Below are 19977 nucleotides of genomic sequence, written 5' to 3' on the forward strand. Positions count from 1 at the left end.
GCAACAAGGGTTGGACGTGAGCCAGAAGACAAGTGGCAGAGCACAAAGAAAAGGGGACAGATCCTCTCTCTGTCCAACCCCAAAAATCTTTGGGTGAAGAGATGTCTCCTGGTGCTGTGAGGCAGCAGCACTAACCAAACAGAAGTGAGGAGGTTGTAAGGAGCTTCAGGAAGAAGCAGAAAGCAACCTGAAGGTAAGGAGGTAAAGTCTGAAATCGCTCCAGTGCTCAGTTTACCGTGCTGCAGATGAAGAAGGATGGAGATGGAATACTGTTCCTGACCACACTCAGCTGTGTTTGGGGCAGTACAGAGGGTTTGTTTGTTTATTAGTCACAATTATCATTATGTTAACACTGCAATGAAGTTACTGTGAAATTCCCCTAGTTGCCATGCTCAGGCACAATTCGGGTCACTGCACCTAACCAGCACATCTTTGGACGGTGGGAGGAAACTGGAGCAAACCCATGCAGACTCCACACAGACAGTGACCCACGCTGGGAGTTGAACCCGGGTCCCTGGCCCTGCGAGGCAGCAGTGCTACCCACTGTGCCGACTTACAGGTCTGGTCCATCTCTGCATCAAGGTTCACCCAGTACAACAATCCACCACTCCCACTGCTGTGAAGACAAGATCTGGAAGAATTAGTCCTCCAGGCTATTTGAACCTGTAAACACAGATGCCGAGTTGGAGAAGGGGTATTAGAAGTAATGTAAATACACTGGGGAAAGACTTGGGGGGGGAGTAGCTGGCTGTGATTATGGGCCTGGCATAGCAAGGGTTAACAGGGGACTGGCTACAGCACACTGATGTAAAGGAATACATGACCCAAGCCATGTGTTCCTTCATATCAGTCTAAATGGCAGTCTTATACTGGATAGAGATGTGGTAGAAGCAAGCATGGAGACAGTTCCTAGCTTGGACCTTACACCATTATGTGTATTTACATAACTACGCATAGTTAATAAACAATGTTAAACTATATCAGACGGTCAGCAAAGGCCAGGAATCGAACCCAAGTCCCTGGAGTTGTGAGGCAGCAGTGCTAACCACTGTCCTACCGTGTTATGGAAGATATTATCCAATGAGAAACAAAAAAAAACAGGGCTCTTGCTTGGAGAACTAGAGAGAAAAATTTGCATCCATGTAACACCTTAGTAATCCTGAAGTGTTGGCCTTTTGTTGTCATGTTGTCCAGTTCAGGTAGTATTAGGTTTATGGTTTGTTGCTATTTCCTCCAGGCTTTTCATCAGTTTCTCCTCCTCTCCTGGAGTCGTTCTTGTTTGGGCTAAAAATAGATGAGTTGACACGGGTTTCCGATCTGATTGGGGAAGAATAGTAGAGACGTTGAACATAGCAGTCTTAGAGAATGATAAAACACACTTGATAATGTAACATTGGGAAACCAACACCCTTTATAGAAACCCTACAGTGCAGAAGGAGGTTATTCAGCCCATCGAGTCTGCACTGACCACAATCGCACCCAGGCCCTATCCCTACAACCCTATGCATTTACCCCCAGCTAGTCCCTGTGACACTAAGGGGCAATTTGGCATAGCCAATCCACCTAACCCGCGCATCTTTGGACTGTGGGAGGAAACCGGAGCACCTGGAGGAAACCCACGCAGACACAAGGAGAATGTGCAAATTCCACATAGTAAGAAAACCAATAAAAAGGTTGTAATTTTAAAATCGCATGAAGACCCCTCAGTAGAAACCTCACATTACAGCAGTCCTGAAGTTGAGATTGAATAAACAAACAATGAATAATGAAATGAAACTGTGTTGTGGTGTAAGTACACGCAATTCATAGAATCCCTGCAGTGCAGAAGCAGACCATTCGGCCCATCAGGTCTGAACCAACCACAGTCTCACCCAGACCCTATTCCCGTAACCCTGCGCATTTACCCTGCTAATCCCCCTAACACTAGGGTCAATTTATCATAGGCAATCACCCCAACCCACATATCTTTGGACTGTGGAAGGAAATTGGAGCACCCAGAGGAGACACACGCAGATTGGCCATGTTAAATGCTCTTTTGGTATACCTCAACAAGCAACTAGAGGGTTTTCACAGTAACTTCATTGCAGTGTTAATGTAAGCCTTACTTGTGACACTAATAAATAAACTTTAAAAAAAAACTTCACATTTCCAATTAAAAGTGCCAATCCCAATCCCATCCAGGCCCTATTCCTGTAACCCCTCATATTTACACTAGCTAGTCCCCTGACACTAGATTAATTTAGCACAGCCAATCCACCTAACCAGCATGTCTTTGGACTGTGGGAGGAAACCAGAGCACCCAGAGGAAACCCATGTAGACATGGGGACAATGTGCAAACTCCACACAGTGACCCAAGATGTGAATCGAACCCGGGTCCCTGGCACTGTGCCACCTTAATAATGGATAAAAAGTAAATTACTGCGGGTGCTGGAATCTGAAACCAAATGGGAAAATGCTGGAAAATCTCAGCAGGTCTGGCAGCATCTGTAAGGAGAGAAAAGAGCTGATGTTGAGTCCAGATGATCCTATGTCAAAGCTTAGAGAACAAAGCAGAAAGAAGCTTTGACAAAGGATCATCTGGACCGAAACGTCAGCTCTTTTCTCTCCTTACAGATGTTGCCAGTCCTGCTGAGCTTTTCCAGCACTTCTTTTGGTCACTATGCCATCATGCTGCCCCAAAACCTCCGGGTTTATAGTTCTCAAAGCTTTCCACAGCCTGGGTTTTCCTCTTATGTCTGACGATACTGTAGGCCCATTCAAAGAAATTAATTGCTCTGATTTGTTAGCGTTTCCCAACTTTCAGGGATGGTGAAAGGTTTCCTGGAAGACCAGTTCCCTCATCTGAACCACTTCTCGATACAGAGAGGGTGGTTTCATGTAAGAAAGAGGGAATGACTGGTTAAAGTGGTGTCTCGAGACAGGGTGGGCAGAATCAAACACTCTTACCCTGGAAAAAGAGACCACTGGGGTGTTGTGCAGCCGCGCTGGAGATGGCCAGCCACACCACTGTATCTGCTCCCTGCGTCGCAGTCCTCAGCCTGTTCTTCATCTTCTCATGGAAACTAGGCATTGAAGATCTCACAGCTGGCAAGAGAATCAGAGAAAAGAACACACAGCTTTAGAATCTAATCCAAGGAGATTTAAAGTCAATCTGTGATGCACTATACATCAGGTCAGCTAGACGCTGAAAGGTGATTAGTTTTGCCTTTGAGAAAGACCACCATTTGGTGTCATTTAGGATGGCACTGCTGCCTTACCGCATCAGGGACCCGGGTTCGATTCCCGGTTTGGGTCAGTGTCTGTGCGAAGTTTGCACGTTCTCCCCGTGTCTGCATGGGTTTCCTCCGGGTGCTCCAGTTTCCTCCCACATTCTGAAAGAGGTGCTGGTTAGGGTGCATTGACCCGAACAGGTGCCGGAGTGTGGCGACTAGGGGAATTTCACAGTAACTTCATTGCAGTGTTAATGTAAGCCTTACTTGTGACTAATAAATAAACTGTACTTTCATATTACCTTCTGTATCAGCCCAGCCAGGATGCATGCAGGAGAAGTGGATGCCTTTGTGTGCTGTGGCCCATTGTTCAGTCATAACCACTTGTTGCCGCTGGGATAAAAAGATAAATTAAGCACAAAAAAAAAGACTCAGTGGAGTGCAGCCTGTCAACCTCAAGTGGCTGCTTGGATTTCATCCAAAACGCACAGTAGGATAGGAAGTTCAGAAAGGTTTGCTGTGTTGACCAGACTGGATTCCATTGGGATCCAGAGTGACTCTGAGCTTGGCCAGCCAGTCACTACACCAAATCTCCGGTTCCCAGTTCTGCAGTCAGCTCCTGCACAAGCAGACAACTCTACGTTACAGAAACACAGAAATATAGGAGCAGGAGGAGGCCATTCAGCCCTTTGAGTCTGCTGCACCACTCATCATGATCATGGCTGATCATCCAACTCAGTAGCCCAAACCTGCCATCCTCCTTTGACCCCATTCACCTCAAGTGCTATATCCAGCCGCCTCTTGAATACATTCAATGTTAAGGCCACAATTACTTCCTGTGGTAATGAATTCCACAGGCTCGCTACTCTTTGGGTGAAGAAATGTCTCCTCATCTCCGTCCTAAATGGTCTACCCCGAATCCTCAGGCTGTGACCTCTGGTTCTGGACTCCCCCCACCATTGGGAACATCCTCCCTGCATCTACCCTGTTGCGTCCTGTTAGAATTTGATAGATTTCTATGAGATTTTCCCCCCTCATTCATAGAATCCTTGTAGTGCAGCAGGAAGCCATTCGGTCCATCGAGTCTGCACCAACCACAGTCCCACCCAGGCCCTATCTCTATAACTCTACTTATTTACCCCAGCTAAGCCCCCTGACACGAAGGGGCAATTTATTATGGCCAATCAAACTAACCTGCACAGCTTTGGACTGTGGGAGGAAACCAGAGCACCCGGAGGAAACATGGGGAGAATGTGCAAATTCCATACAGACCTGAGGCCGGAATTGAACCCGGGTCCCTGGCACTGTGAGGCAGCAGTGCTTCCCACTGTGCCACCGTACTGCCCATTCTTCTGAACTCCAATGAATACAATCCTAACCGACTCAGTACCTCCTCATACATCAGTTCTGCCGTTCCAGGAATCAGTCCGGTAAACCTGATGTACACATCTGTTTTTTTTTGAGGACAAACCTTGTTCTGTGCGTAGGCCATGGTTCCATCAAACACCCCTTTCTCAAACTGCAAATCGTCCACATTGAGCTTCTGGACCAACATTCCTCCCGATGATACCGTGACCTAGCAAACAAGTGAAGTATTTGATCAAACAGCAGCCAATGAAGTAGTGAATATATTTACAGGAGAAGGAAGGGGGGGGGGGGCAGGAGATAATCCACATTAAAAGTCCCTTGAAGAGACCAGACTGCAGCTTGTTAGCGTATAATGGAGAAGGAGGCAACCAAACTCACCACTCTGGCATCTTCACACCTTTCTAGTAGAGGTACCAAAGCTGTAGTGAGAATATATGTACCTAAGGAAGAGGAGAAGAAACCCATTGGATAGCTATTTGCAAACATCATTGACCTTGAAGGGGCTTTGGTCATTATTTAATACATTGCTTTTCAAGCCATGTTCCTGGATCCTCGAAAGATCCACAAAGGAACTTGCAAGATCAAACGTTTTTTTTATTCTTTATTCCAATCAAATCCAGTCCAATTCAGACTCCCAATAAGTTGAGACATTCCCGATCCAAGCTGACAAGACAGGGCTCTTACCTCCTGTCTCGGGCTTGATCTACATGATCCAAGCTGATTGGAGTAGATGTAGCTTCTCCTCCAAGGCTTGATCTCATTCGCATCTTAGCCAAAAGGCCCAGACGCTGCTTTAAAAAATTGCTTCAAATGAAGGTAAAACGTAACGTTATGACTTCAACCAAGCGCAGCATGTCGATACCACACTTGATCTTAGCCAGAAGGCCGGGAAAGTATCTTATCAGAATTCTTGTTTGGGTTTCAGTTGCGGTACTCATTACAAACCTCCACTTTCCTGTCGACTAATACCACTTCTTGTAACTCTTTATATACCGACATCAATGAAAAATTCTGTCAAAATGAAGTCCTTTATGTTGTAACAGGAGGAGGTAAACAAAAGGGACGATGAGGGTAGTGCTTTTGATGTGGCACATGTGGACTTTCAGAAGGTATTTGATGTAGTGCCACACAACAGATTTGTGAGGAAGTTATAGCTCGTGGAATAAAAGGGACAGCAGCAACGTGAATACAAAATAGGCTGAATCGCAGAACAATGGTCAATGGATATCTTTTGGGCTGGAGGAAGGTTTGTGGTGGTGTTCCTAAGGAGTCGATATTGGAACACTTGCTTTTCCTGATGTACATTAACAATCTAGGCCATAGTGTGTGTAGGGGACAATTTCAAAGCTTGCAGATGGCACAAGACGTGGAAGGATTGTTAGTTGTGAAGGGGACAGTGTAGAACTTCAAGAGCACATGGACAAGTTGGTGTAGTGGGCAGATAGATGGCAGATGAAGTTCAGTGCAGAGATTGCAAGTGATGCATTTTGGTAGGAAGAACATAGACAGCCAATGTAAAATAAGGGGTAAAATTCTTAAAGGGGTGCAGGAGCAGAGGGACCTGGACCTATATAAGCACAGATCGCTGAAAGTGGCAGGGCGGCACAGTGGTTAGTGCTGCTGCCTCACAGCGCCAGGGACTCGGGTTCGATTCCCAGCTTGGATCACTGTCTGTGTGGCGTTTGCACGTTCTACCCGTGTCTGCGTGGGTTTCCTCTGGATGCTCCAATTTCCTCCCAGAGTCCGAAAGATATGCGGGTTAGGTGTATTGACCATGCTAAATTCTCCCTCAGTGTACCCAAACAGGTGCCGGAGTGTGGCGACTAGGGGATTGTCACAGTAACTTCATTGCAGTGTTAACGTAAGCCTTATGTGACACTAATAAATATACTTTAACTTTTAAGACAGGTGGAGAGAGTTGTTAATAAAGCAATAAAGTTTAAAGTTTTACTTTAGTCTTGCATAAGGCTTACGTTAACACCGCAATGAAGTTACTGTGAAAGGCTTTATTAGTAGAGGCACGGTACAAGAACAAGGATGTTATGATGAACTTACACGAGACACTGGAATATTATGTACAGTTCTGGGCACCACACCATAGGGAGGATGTGAACACATTGGAGAGAGTGCAGAAGAAGTTTATAAGAACGGTTCCAGGGATAAGAAACTTATGAGAAGCGACTGGAGAGGTTGGGACTGTTCTCCTTGTGGAGAAGGCGGCTAAGAGGAGATTTAATAGAGATTTTCTAAATCATGAGAGGGGCTGGACAGAATAGATTGAGAGGAACCGTTCCTGCTGGGAAAAGGATCGAGAACGAGAGAACACAGATTTAAGAAGTGATTTGCAAAAGGAGCAAACATGATGCGAGATAAATCTTTTTTTTCCACACAGTGAGCGGTTGGGGAATGCACTGCCTGCAAGTGTGGTGAAGGCAGGTTCAAATCGAGAGGGAGTTCGATGATTATTGAATAAAAGCAATTTGCAGGGATAAGGGGGAAAGGATGTTATACTTTGTAAGAGGAGCTGGAGTAGGGTGGACAGTCAGGGATAGGTTTGAGAGTGTTTTTGTTCAAATTCTAAACATATTCTTGATAAAAGGAAATTATTTTTGCGCAGGAAAATAAGGTACGCATTAACTTCAACTGAGCAACATAAGATCAATGTGAGAGTTTAAAGCTCAAATTAGCAGTTTTTAAAGTTTAAAGTTTTACTTATTAGTGTTGCATAAGGCTTACATTAACACTGCAATGATGTTACTGTGAAAATCCCCTGGTCAACACACTCCAGCGTCTGTTCGGGTACACTGAGGGAGAATTTAGCACGGCCAGTTCACCTAACCAGCGAGACTTTCAGACTGTGTGAGGAAACCGGAGCACTCGGAGGAAACCCACGCAGACACGGGGAGAACGTGTAGACTTCACACAGACAGTGACCCAAGCCGGGAATCGAACCTGGGTCCTTGGCACTGTGAGGCAGCAGTGCTAACCACTGTGCCACCATGCTGCCCCAGTTCATACTAGACATTGCAGATAATGTATTAAGCTGACACATATGGAACATTGCGGGGTGGTGGGGGGGGACATCATGCTCCATGATCCTGTCCAGAATTGGGTGGAATTGCAATTATAAGTGACAGGAGATTCAAGTGGTGGAACCCATCACAGTCACATTTAACTCATGGACCTTCAGGAAGGAAAAAACCTTATTAATTTCCCAGCTTTAAAGAAAGCAGTGCTCCCTGTGCCCTCTGCAAACAACTCAAACACAGATCCATTCTGTGTCTGTCTCCTGTCACTGAGCCTAGTCTGATACCTGCAGCTTGCTAACAACAATTCTTCACATAAAGAAGACAGCTAGATTTTGCAGACACCTCAGAACACTTTACCCATCCAGTCCTGCCTGGAAGACAAACATTTTGCCAGTCAAAACATGAAGCTTGGAAAGTAAAATTTATTTGTTAGTGTCACAAGTAAGGCTGACGTTAACAATGCAATGAAGTTACCATGAAAATCTCCAAGTCGCCACACTCCGGTGCCTGTTCGGGGACACTGAGGGAGAATTTAACATGGCCAATGCACCTAACCAGCACGTCTTTCAGACAGTGGGAGGAAACCCACGCAGACATGGGGAGAATGTGCAAACTCCACACAGACACAGTGACCCAAGCCGGGAATCGAACCCGGGTCCCTGGCGCTGTGTGAGGCAGCAGTGCAAATCTCCGTGCCGTGAACGAGATGGGTTTTTCTGACAATCAGCAATGGTTTCACAGTCATTAGTGGATTCTTAATTCCAGATTTTTTTTTATATTGATTTCAAATTCCACCACCTGCTGGGGCGGGATTCGAACTCCAGAACATCAGGTGAGTTTCTGGATTAATAGTCTGGCAATAATACCAATAGGACATCGCCTCTCCTGTGGAAAACCAAGAGTCAGGGTCCGCTGTGGTGTTCTGGGGAGGGGGACGAACAGCCTGTGACAAACATCAATGGTGTTTCAGAGGAGCACTCATGCCCACACACTCACCTGGGCTTTGCCTTCCAAAAGTAGGTTTGCGGATCTCTTGTTTACTACAGTCAGACACAACGCTGAAGGTGAAAAATGTTTCATACCAAATCATTCATATCAGAGAGCTCAAAGCTTACCCAGCGTGTTTGTGGCAAAGTTGGTTTCTAACTGGTCAGCAGTCATCTCTCTCTGGTTGATCATACAGCCCGCATTATTGATCTGGGAAAGAGTTTGAAATAAACGTGACACTTGCCTTCCTGAAATTCAGATAGCTTTACCATGTTTAACACAGGAGTCATGACGTGGAGATGCCAGCATTGGACTGGGGTAAGCACAGTAAGAAGTCTCACAACACCAGGTTAAAGTCCAACAGGTTTATTTGGTAGCGAATGCAACTAGCTTTCGGGGCTCTGTCCCTTCATCTAGTGAGTGGGGAGTTCTGATCACAAACAGGGCATAAAAAGACACACACTCAGTTTACAGAATACTGATTAGAATGTGAATCTTTACAGGTAATCAAGTCTTAAAAGGTACAGACAGTGTGAGTGGAGATAGCCTTAAGCACAGGTTAAAGAGATGTGTATTGTCTCCAGACAGGACAGTAAGTGACATGTCGAAGCCCAGGAAAGTCATGGGGGTTACAGATAGTGTGAGATGAACCCAAGATCCTGGTTGAAACCGCCCTCGTGTGCGGAACTTGGCTATCAGTCTCTGCGTTGTCACTGTGTCGTGAAGGCCACGTTGGAGAACGCTTACCCAAAGATCAGAGGCCGAATGCCCGTGATCGCTGATGCATTCGCCAACAGGAAGAGAACAGTCTTGCCTGGCCTCCAACAACCGTAGCTTTCTCCACTTATTTTGTAATTGCCCCTTTCCCCACTTGGTGGCGCAGTGGTTAGCACTGCTGCCTCACAGCGCCAGGGACCTGGGTTCAATTCCCGGCTTGGGTCACTGTCTGTGTGGAGTTTGCATGTTCTCCCTGTGTCTGCGTGGGTTTCCTCCGCGTGCTCCGGTTTCCTCCCACAGTCTGAAAGATGTGCTGGTTAGGTACATTGACCCGAACAGACGCTGGAGTGTGGCGACTAGGGGAATTTCACAGTAACTTTATTGCAGCGTTAATGTAAGCCTTACTTGTGACACTAATAAGCAAACTTTAAATTTTTAACAGCTCCAGCAGGGCAGATAATCACTCCTAATTACATCCACATTTTACTCAGATACTCAAACTAGAAACAAGACTTTGCTCAGCAACAATGCTGTGGGTTAAGAAATGTTTAACTTCAGCATCATTCAACATTCGCCACCACTCAGCAGCGGGGAGAGTGGCAGTTCAGACAAGCAAACAATCTTGGACAATAATCAAAGTGGATGACAGTAAACAGCCCTGATTGACACAGCAAGTCTGCACTCGATGTTCTGTCTGCATTCCTGAGAACTGGGACTTAAAGTCAAATGAGTCACGGCTTCCCGTAGGAATCAACGTTAAGGCAGGAGTTAGGTTCCTTCAGATATTCCTCACCCAGAACAAGTTCAAATACAGGATAACAAAGTTTAGTTATTTATTAGTATCTCAAGTAAGGCTTACATTAACAGTGTAATGAAGTTACTGTGAAAATCCCCTAGCTGCCACACTCCGGTGCCTGTTCGGGTCAATGCATCTAACCAGCACATCTTTCAGACTGTGGGAGGAAACCGGAGCACCCGGAGGAAACCCACGCAGACACGGAGAGAATGTGCAAACTCTGTACAGACAGTGATCCAAGCCGGGAATTGAACCCGGGTCCCTGGCGCTGTGAGGCAGCAGCGCTAACCACTGTGCCACCGTGATGCCAATAAACGTGCATTCCATGCGGAAATAACTTGCAAACTAAAATACATCTTTAAACATAAAAGGAACACACTAATGTTTTAAGTTACAGCACTCACTTTGGTACGTGGTACCCTTTGGCTGACCCTGCCCCATCTTGTGGCTGATGTTGGTTAGTGCAAGTAACAGCTGAAGTCCCAAAACTACCCGCACAAACCAGCTTCTGCCACTAGATGGAAGCCAGGAGTCTTAGAATCCTTACAAAGTTTGTTTATTATTGTCACAAGTAGGTTTACATTAACACGGCAATGAAGTTACTGTGAAAATCCCCTGGTCACCACACTCCGGAACCCTGTTTGGGTCAATGCACCTAACCAGCACGTCTTTCAGACTGTGGGAGGAAACCGGAGCACTCAGAGGAAACCCACACAGACATGGGGAGAATGTGCAGACTCCACACAGACAGTGACCCAAGCCGGAATTGAACCTGGGTCCCAGGCGCTGTGAGGTAGCAGTGCTGATCACCGTACCGCCCTTGGACTTCCAGTGCAAATTCAGAAGGATAACCTGAACTCAAAGCCATTAGTGAACTGGAAGCTCGGGGAGGGACTGAGGGAGGGACTGAGGGAGGGACTGAGGGAGGGACTGAGGGAGGGACTGTTATGGGAGCCAAGCCACAGTGAAGGAAGTCTATAGGTGCAGCTGGTGATGTTAAAATGGATAGATCGACACTAGTCGGGATGTTAAAGTGAAACAACATTAACTGCATTGACCGTTTGGTGGGGAAATCACTGAATTCTTTTGTGTTAAACTTCTTGTTCCTCTCCTTTTAAAAATCTTCTCTTTTAGTGATTTGTTTAACTCTCTGCTCACCCCCTCCATCAGTACTCGCTCTCTGCTTTTTCATATGCAGGATCCTGTGATTTATTGTTAACTTGAGAAAGACAACAGGAAGGTACATTACTGAAGTGAAATGTTAATTTGAAAAAAACTTACCAAAACATTCAGCTTGCCATTTGCCTGTTGGAATTTATCTGCAAACTCCCAGATCATCTTGGGCTTTGACATGTCAAGAATATGGATATAAACCTCCTTTAAAAAGAGAGACCATGCTGTCAATTTCACAGAATCCCTACAGGCAGAGGGAGGCATTCGGCCCATCGAGTCTGTACTGACCACAATCCCACCCAGACCCTATCCCCATAACCCCATGCTCGTCCCCCTTTTTTTAAAGAAGCATTTAGACAGTTCCATTCGTACAACAGGTATAGAGGGATATGGACCAAATGCGGGCAACTGGGACTAGCTTAGGGGTTTAAAAAAAAAGGACAGCATGGAGAAGTTGGGCCGAAGGGCCTGTTTCCATGTTGTAAACCTCTGTGACTAAGGGGCAATTTATCATGGCCAATCCACCTAACCCACGCATCTTTGGATGTTTTTAATTAGTGTCACAAGGCTTACATTAACATTGCATTGAAGTTACTATGAAAGTCCCCTAGTTGCCACACTCTGGCGTCTGTACAAGTACACCGAGAGAAAATTTAGCACAGCCAATGCATCTAACCAGTGCGTCTTTCAGACTCTGGGTGGAAACCGGAGCACCTGGAGGAAACCCACGCAGACATGGGGAGAATGTGCAAACTCCACACAGACAGTGACCCAAGCCAGGAATCGAACCGGGGTCCCTGGCTCTGTGAGGCAGCAGTGCTAACCATTCTATGAAGTGGGATTCTATGATAATCAAGCTAACAGCCGCCCTGTTTTTACCATTTGAAGTTGATGATATTTCTTCTTATACATGAAAGATTCAGCATTTTCTATAACTCATGATGAAATGTTTAGTGTGTATTTAATATTATTAATGGGATCATAAAATCCCTACAGTGCAGAAAGAGGCCATTCAGCCCATCAAGTCTCCACCGACCACAATCCCACCCAGGCCCTATCCCCATAATCCCACCAGATTCTCAGGGCAACTAGGGATGAATGTTCCATTCTAATGGTGCCCACATGGAGAACATGCCCCTGTCTACATCAAAGAGATGAAGTAGAAAGGGTTGAGAGCTTCAAGTTTTAAGTGTCCAGATCACCAACAACCTGTCCTGGACCCCTTATGCCGAAACTATAATTGAGAAAGTCCAACGACACCTCTACTTTCTCAGGAGACTAAGGAAATTTGGCATGTCGGCTACAACTCTCACCCACTTTTACAGATGCACCATAGAAAGCATTCTTTCTGGTTGTATCACAGCTTGGTATGGGCTCCTGCTCTGCCCAAGACCGCAAGGAAGACAAAAGGTTGTGAATGTAGCCCAATCCATCACACAAACCAGCCTCCCATCCACTGACTCTGTCTACACTTCCCACTGCCTCGGCAAAGCAGCCAGCATAATTAAGGATCCCACACATCCCGGACATTCTCTCTTCCACCTTCTTCCATCAGGAAAAAGATACAAAAGCCTGAGGTCACGTACCGACTGACTCAAGAACAGCTTCTTCCCTGCTGCCGTCAGACTTTTGAATGGACCTACCTCGCACTAAGTTGATCTTTCTCTACACCCTGGCTACGACTGGAACACTACATTCTGCACCCTCTCCTTTCCTTCTCTATGAACGGTATGTACAGCACGCAAGAAATAATACTTTTCACTGTATGCTAATACATGTGACAATAATTAATAAATCAAATCAAATCACATCCTGACTAAGTTTTTACAATGGTTAATAAAAACAGCCATTAAATTTCCACACGCCTCAGAAAACCGTCGATCGGTGACTCCCTTACCTGGTTATTGGCTTCATTCACAATCTCGGCTTTGGCCCTTTCCGCACGCTCTTTGTTTCGACAAACAAGGTGAATGGTTCCCCCTGGAGGGAGACCAGACTCAGCAAACGGAATATTCAGAATACTCACAATAGCAGATAGAGGCAAAGTGCTGGAATGGCCCCAACACCATACAGGATGCTGCAGTAATTACACTGCCTTCTCTTCCTCTAGTTGGAATTTACAACCATTGTATCCCTACAGTGCACAAGGAGACGGCCATTCAGCCCATCGAGTCTGCGCTGACCACAATCCCACCCAGGATCCCCCCGACACTGGGTTAATTCAGTGTGGACAATCTACTGAACCAGCACAGTCTTTTGGACTGCGGGAGGAAACCTGAGCACCCGGAGGAAACCCACGCAGACACGGGGAGAATGCACAGATCTGTTCAAAAGGAAACCATTTCAAATCTCCATGACCTTCCTCCCAGAGTGCTAGCAGCAGTGTCCTCGGAAATGACTCCAGGACAAGTTGGTTAACCCAGTCTGACAGCAGGCAGGCAGGGCGCAGAGAGGGACCACAGCTGGAGTTTGCACTCCACTGGGCTTGCCTCCTGCAACCACCAGAGGGTAGAGGAAGCCTTTGGCTGTGGAAAGATACAGTGACAGAAGGTTCATAGAATCAAAGAATCCATCACGTCTGCAACGACCACAATCCCATCACCCTAACCCCATGGATTTACCCTGGCTAATCCCCCTGACAGTAAGGAGCAATTTAGCATGGCCAATCCACCTAACCCACACATCTTTGGAGGAAACCCACACAGACACGGGGAGAATGTGCAAACTCCACACAGACAGTGACCCGAGCCGGGAATCAAACCCAGGTCCCTGGCGCTGTGAGGCAGCAGTGCTCACCATCCTGCTGTCCCAAAAAGTGGAGGATGTGGACCCGTCCCATTTTAACACCACAACCTGTTAGTCAGCGCCCGGATTGGTAACGGACTGATGAGTCCTCGCAGCTCAGGGGTAACACAGTCGAGCTTCCAACTTAAGGTCTAAACGTTACAGCTTTTGAACAACACACTTGATTTTCAAAAGCACTGAAATCTGGAGAAATCGAAAGTTATAAAACAGGATTATCGTTGATAAGCCCTCCACCCGTAAATACAATAGTGCAGTTTCAGATTAACTCGACACGACACACTGTTAACCCATTCACTGGGCTTAGGCCCAGTGTAAGAAGTTTTGATTGATAACTGGCATATCTGTTGGGTTGGACCTAGTTTCGATGCCTTTCATTTACAAACACAATGTAAAGAGTGTTACACAATTTTTACGATGAATGCAATCATGCAGTTTAAGATAAAACAACAAAGAACTTGTGTTACTCAGAATAAAAGCTGTTCTTTGACTGCAAGAAAATGCCTCAAAGCAGTATGTTTTGTGAAGGCGAAAAAGAAGGATGATGGTAAAGTTAAGAGGGTAACTGGCAAATCTAATATGAAAATTTTCGCAGGGAGCTCTGAAACCTTAAAAGTTCAAGTTTATCTATTAGTCACAGGTAGGCTTACATTAACACTGCAATGAAGTTACTGTGAAAATCCCCTAGTTGCCACACTCCGCCTGTTTGGGTACATTGAGGGGGAATTTAGCACGGCCAACGTACCTAATCTGCACATCTTGGGAGGAAACTGCAGCACCCGGAGGAAACCCACGCAGACACGGGGAGAATGTGCAAACTCCACACAGTCAGTGACCCGAGCCGGGAATCGAACCCGGCTCCCTGGAGCTGTGAGGAAACAGTGCTAACCACTGTGCTACCCCATTAGTGACCAAACAAGCTGGAAATGCGTGGGAGAAGTGGGGGGCAGAGATTGCAAGGAGGACGATGAGAAAAGTGGCAAGAAGGAAAAAGTAGTAGCAACCAGTTCAGATCCTAATCAAATTAATCAGCACTATTATTTAAGTGGTAAAAAATTGCAGCATGCTGCTGTGCAGAGGGATCTGGGTGTCCTTGTGCAGGAATCTCAAGGAGTTGGTTTGTAGGTGCAGCAGATAATTAAGAAGGTAAATGGGATTTAGTCCTTCATTGTGAAAGGGACAGAGTTTAAAAACAGTGAGGTTATGTTGCAGCTGTAAAAGGTGCTGGTGAGGCCACGCCTGGAGTACTGTGTACAGTTTTGGCCTCCTTACTTGAGAAAGGATATACTGGCACTGGAGGGGGTGCAGAGGAGATTCACTAGGTTGATTCTGGAGTTGAGTGTGTTGGCTTATGAAGAGAGACTGAGTAGACTAGGGCTATAATCATTGGATTTCAGAAGAATGAGGGGAGATCTTATAGCAACATATAAGATTATGAAGGGAATCGATAAGATAGAAGCAGAGAAGTTGTTTCCACTGGCGGGTGAAACTAGAACTAGGAGGCATAGCCTCAAAATAACAGGAAGCAGATTTAGGACTGAGTTGAGGAGGAACTTCTTCACACAAAGGGTTGTGAATCTGTGGAATTCCCTGCCCAGTTGAGGCTCCCTCATTGGATGTTTTTAAGGCAAGGATAGATAAATCTTTGAACAGTAAAGGAATTAAGGGTTATGGTGAGTGGGCGGCTAAGTGGAGCTGAGTCCATGAAAAGATCAGCCATGATCTTATTGAATGGCGGAGCAGGCTCGAGGAACCGGATGGCCAACTCCTGCTCCAAGTTCTTATTTAACTGAGCCAACCAGAGGCCAACCAGTTGAAAAGCAATTGTCCCTGATTTTGTCAGCCAAATTTAGGCTATGTCCAGTCGTGATATTTTTATTAATTTGAATCACAGAATCACCACAGTGCAGAAGGAGACCATTCAGCCCATCGAGTCTGCACTGACCACAATCCCACCCAGGCCCTATCCCCATAACCCTATTTAATTACTTTCCCAATCCCCGACACTAGGGACAATTTAGCACGGCCAATCAACCTAACCCACGCATCTTTGGACTGTGGGAGGAAACCAGAGCACCCAAAGGAAACCCACACAGACATGGGGAGAATGTGCAAACTCCACACAGACAGTGACCCAAGGCCGGAATCGAACCTGGATCCCGGGTGCTGCGAGGCAGCAGTGCTAACCACTGTGCTGCCCTAAATTCGTGGAATGTGGTGTTGCTGGCTAGGCCAGCATTTAATACTCATCCCCAACCAGGGTTCGACTGTCCCAATACACAGTATCTATTGTCCCTTTTTGGGGAGGGGGGCTTGTGCAACAGCAAGGATGACTGAAGGCCTAAAGCTTGTACTAATGCACACACCATTAAATCCAGCACTCCAACCTTCACTGCCAAACTCGAGCTGCTCACGTTCCACCCAGATATCTAACAGGGTGGCACAGCTACCTCACAATGCCAGGGTTCGATTCCCGGCATGGGTCACCGTCTGTGCGCGGAGTTTGCACATTCTCCCCGTGTCTGCGTGGGTTCCCTCCCACATTCTGAAAGACAGCCCGATTTGGTACGTTGACCTGAACAGGCGCCAGAGTGTGGCGACTAGGGGAATTTCACTGTAGTGTTAACATAAGCTTTACTTCTGACTAATAAATAAACTTTAGAGCAGGAAGTGCGAGGAGGGTGACAGGTAAAACGGATGAACTTAAGGCCTTAATGTTTGCGAGGAATTTAGACGTGGTGGCAGTGACGGAGATGTGGTTAAAGGAAGGGAAGCTAAATATTCCTGGGTATGAGTGTTTTAGGTACGACAGAGGAGGGTTGAAAAGAGGAGGGGGAGTGGCGTTGTTAGTTAGGGAGCACGTCACAGCGGTGCAGAGGGAGGATAATATAGAGGAGTTAGGAATTGAGTCACTGTGGGTGGAGTTGAGGAATAGGAAGGGAGCGATTACTATGCTAGGGGTGTACTACAGACCACCCGACAGCCCGTGGGCAGTGGAAGAAGGTATATGTAGAGATATCTTGGATAGAACATAGAACATTACAGCACAGTACAGGCCCTTCAGCCCTCAATGTTGCGCCAACCAGTGGAACCAATCTAATGACCCTCTAACCTAAACTATTCCAATGTTATCCATATGCCTATCCACTGACCATTTGAATGCCCTTAAAGTTGGATAGGTGCAGGAAGAATAGGGTTGTTGTAATGGGAGATTTTAATCTCCCTGGGGTGGGTTGGAAGGTGCCTAGAGCTGGGGGTTCGGATGGGGAGGAATCTGTAAAACTGTACTGGAAGGGTTCTTGGAGCAGTATGTAGCTAGCCCGACTAGAGAGGGGGCTTTACTGGATTTAGTTCTGGGTAATAAGCCGGGTCAGGAGGTTGAGGTTGCAGTAGGTGAGCACGTAGCTAACAGTGACCACAACTCTGTCTACTTTAGGATAGTAATGGAAAAAGATGAGAGCTGTCCTAAGAGGAGGATGCTAAATTGAGGGAAGGCTAACTGCAGCCGGATTAGGCAGGAACTCAGGGATACAGACTGGGAGAGGCTGTTTTGAGGGCAAGTCCATGTTAGGCATGTGGGAGTTTTTCCAAGGGAAAACTGAAATGGGTGCAGGAAAGGCATGTGCTGGTTAGGAGGAAGGATGGGAAAGGTAGGATTAGAGAGCCGTGGATTACGAGGGATATTGAGGACTTGGTCAGGAAGAATCGAGAGGCATATGTTAGGTCTAAGCAATTGGGAATGACGAGAGTATTGGAGGAATACAGAGAGAGTAGGAGGGAGCTCAAACGGGGAGTTAGAAGGGTAAAGAGGGGGCACAAAATGGCTTTGGCAGACAGGATTAAAGTAAATCCAAAGGCATTTTACTATGTCAGGAACAAAAGGGTGGTTAGAGGAAAAAAAAAATCAGTCCCCTTAGGGACAGAGAAGGGGAACTGTGCTGAGAGTCCGAGGGAATGGGGGAGATCCTGAATGAATACTTTGCGTCGGTATTCACGAAGGAGAGGGGCTTGATGTCCGGTACTGTCTTGGAGGGAGCTGTAGACCAGTTGAAGGAACTATCCATTACGAGGGAGGAAGTGTTAGGGCTTTTAGGTAGCATTAAAACTGATAAATCTCCGGGGCCCGATGGCATTTATCCTAGGCTGCTTAGGGAAGCGAGAGATGAAATTGCTGGGCCTCTGACGCAAATCTTTGTCTCTTCTTTGGACACAGGTAAGGTCCCAGAGGACTGGAGGATAGCGAACATGGTACCGTTGTTTAAAAAGGGCAGTAGGGATAACCCTGGTAATTATAGGCTGGTGAGTTTGACATCAGTGGTAGGGAAGTTGATGGAGAGGATTCTTAGGGATAGGATGTATATGCATTTAGAGCGTTGCGATCTGATTAGGGATACGCAGCATGGCTTTGTTAAGGGGAAGTCTTGCCTTACAAATCTGGTAGAATTCTTTGAGGAGGTGACAAAAACGGTTGACGAAGGATGAGCTGTTGTTGTCGTCTATATGGATTTCAGTAAGGCGTTTGACAAAGTCCCTCATGGTAGGTTGGTTGAAAAGGTTAAGGCTCATGGGATACGTGGCCAGGTATCTAGATGGGTTGAGAACTGGCTTGGTAATAGGAGACAGAGAGTAGTAGTGGAAGGGTCCTTTTCTAGCTGGAGGTCTGTCACCAGTGGTGTGCCGCAGGGCTCAGTACTGAGACCTCTTCTATTTGTAATATATATAAATGACTTGGAAGAGGGAGTACATGGTGTGATCAGCAAGTTTGCAGATGACACTAAGATGGCTGGACTGGCAGACACTGAGGAGCAGTGTCAGGCAATACAACAGGATATTGATAGGCTGGCATATTGGGCAGGTAAATGGCAGATGGAATTTAATCCTGATAAATGTGAGGTGATGCATTTTGGCCGGAATAATGTAGGGAGGAGTTACATGATACCTATAAAGAGTATAGAAACGCAGAGGGACCTGGGGGTGCAAGTGCACAAGTCTTTGAAGGTGGTAGTACAGGTGGAGAAGGTTGTGAAGAAAGCCTATGGTATGTTAGCCTTTATAGGAAGGGGGATAGAGTATAAGAGCTGGAGTCTAATGTTGCAGTTGTATAGAACGTTGGTTAGGCCGCATTTGGAGTACTGCGTCCAGTTCTGGTCGCCTTACTACCGGAAGGACGTGGAGACTCTGGAGAGAGTGCAGAGGAGGGTTACCAGGATGCTGCCTGGTATGGAAGGACTGGGTTATGAGGAAAGATTGGACAAACTGGGGCTGTTTTCCCTAGAAAAACAGAGACCGAGGGGAGATCTAATAGAGGTATATAAGATTATGAAGGGTATAGATAAAGTAAACAGTGGTAAACTTCTTCCTAGATTGGAAACGCACATTACGAGGGGCCACGGGCTTAGGGTGAGGGGGACGAGGTATAATTCGGATGTTAGAGGGAGGTTTTTCACACAGAGGGTTGTGGGGGTATGGAATGCTCTGCCAAGTAAGGTGGTGGAGGCAGGCACACTGGATTTGTTTAAGAATTACTTAGATAGGCAGATGAGCGGAATGGAGATGGAGGGATATAGGAGATTGTTTTAAATAAGGTTCAGGAGCCTTGGGACGTCCCTGGGAGTCAATTGATTCCTATGGACCTTCCAACATATTTTCTGGCTCACTTGTTTTACTTTTGAGCTTCTGGGGATTCCCTTGAATGTTTGTATAAGGATGTGCGTGGTATTGATGTTTTTCTCTTTTAATCCACAGGTGATCCGGTCCGCCTTGTTGTCCAACAAGGGGCGTACACGTGATGGGTCGTACGAGGGCTGCTCTTGGATGTTTCGAGAGTAGCTTAGTGCTTCACGTCATTAGTGTACGCTTAAACTGGACCAGATGCTGGGCAAGACGACAGCTCAG

The 19977-nt window shown here is 46.4% G+C and overlaps 1 protein-coding gene across 1 annotated transcript in view; it reads right to left on the reverse strand.

Moving 5' to 3' along the window:
- Positions 1-470: 470 nt before the first annotated feature.
- Positions 471-19977, reverse strand: part of dhrs12 (dehydrogenase/reductase (SDR family) member 12) — a 28290-nt gene continuing 8783 nt past the window's right edge. Inside the window, exons 3-10 of the mRNA XM_080203330.1 lie at positions 13178-13260; positions 11389-11484; positions 8723-8804; positions 4957-5018; positions 4682-4786; positions 3513-3603; positions 2948-3085; positions 471-1317 (exon numbers count right to left, since the gene is read on the reverse strand). Of these exons, the coding sequence (XP_080059456.1) occupies positions 1196-1317; positions 2948-3085; positions 3513-3603; positions 4682-4786; positions 4957-5018; positions 8723-8804; positions 11389-11484; positions 13178-13260 (779 nt within the window). The 3' untranslated portion in view covers positions 471-1195. The remainder of the gene's footprint in view (positions 1318-2947; positions 3086-3512; positions 3604-4681; positions 4787-4956; positions 5019-8722; positions 8805-11388; positions 11485-13177; positions 13261-19977) is intronic.

This window comes from Carcharhinus amblyrhynchos, chromosome 15 (assembly GCF_965287045.1).
Source record: "Carcharhinus amblyrhynchos chromosome 15, sCarAmb.v2.hapA, whole genome shotgun sequence".
Lineage (NCBI taxonomy): Eukaryota > Metazoa > Chordata > Chondrichthyes > Carcharhiniformes > Carcharhinidae > Carcharhinus > Carcharhinus amblyrhynchos.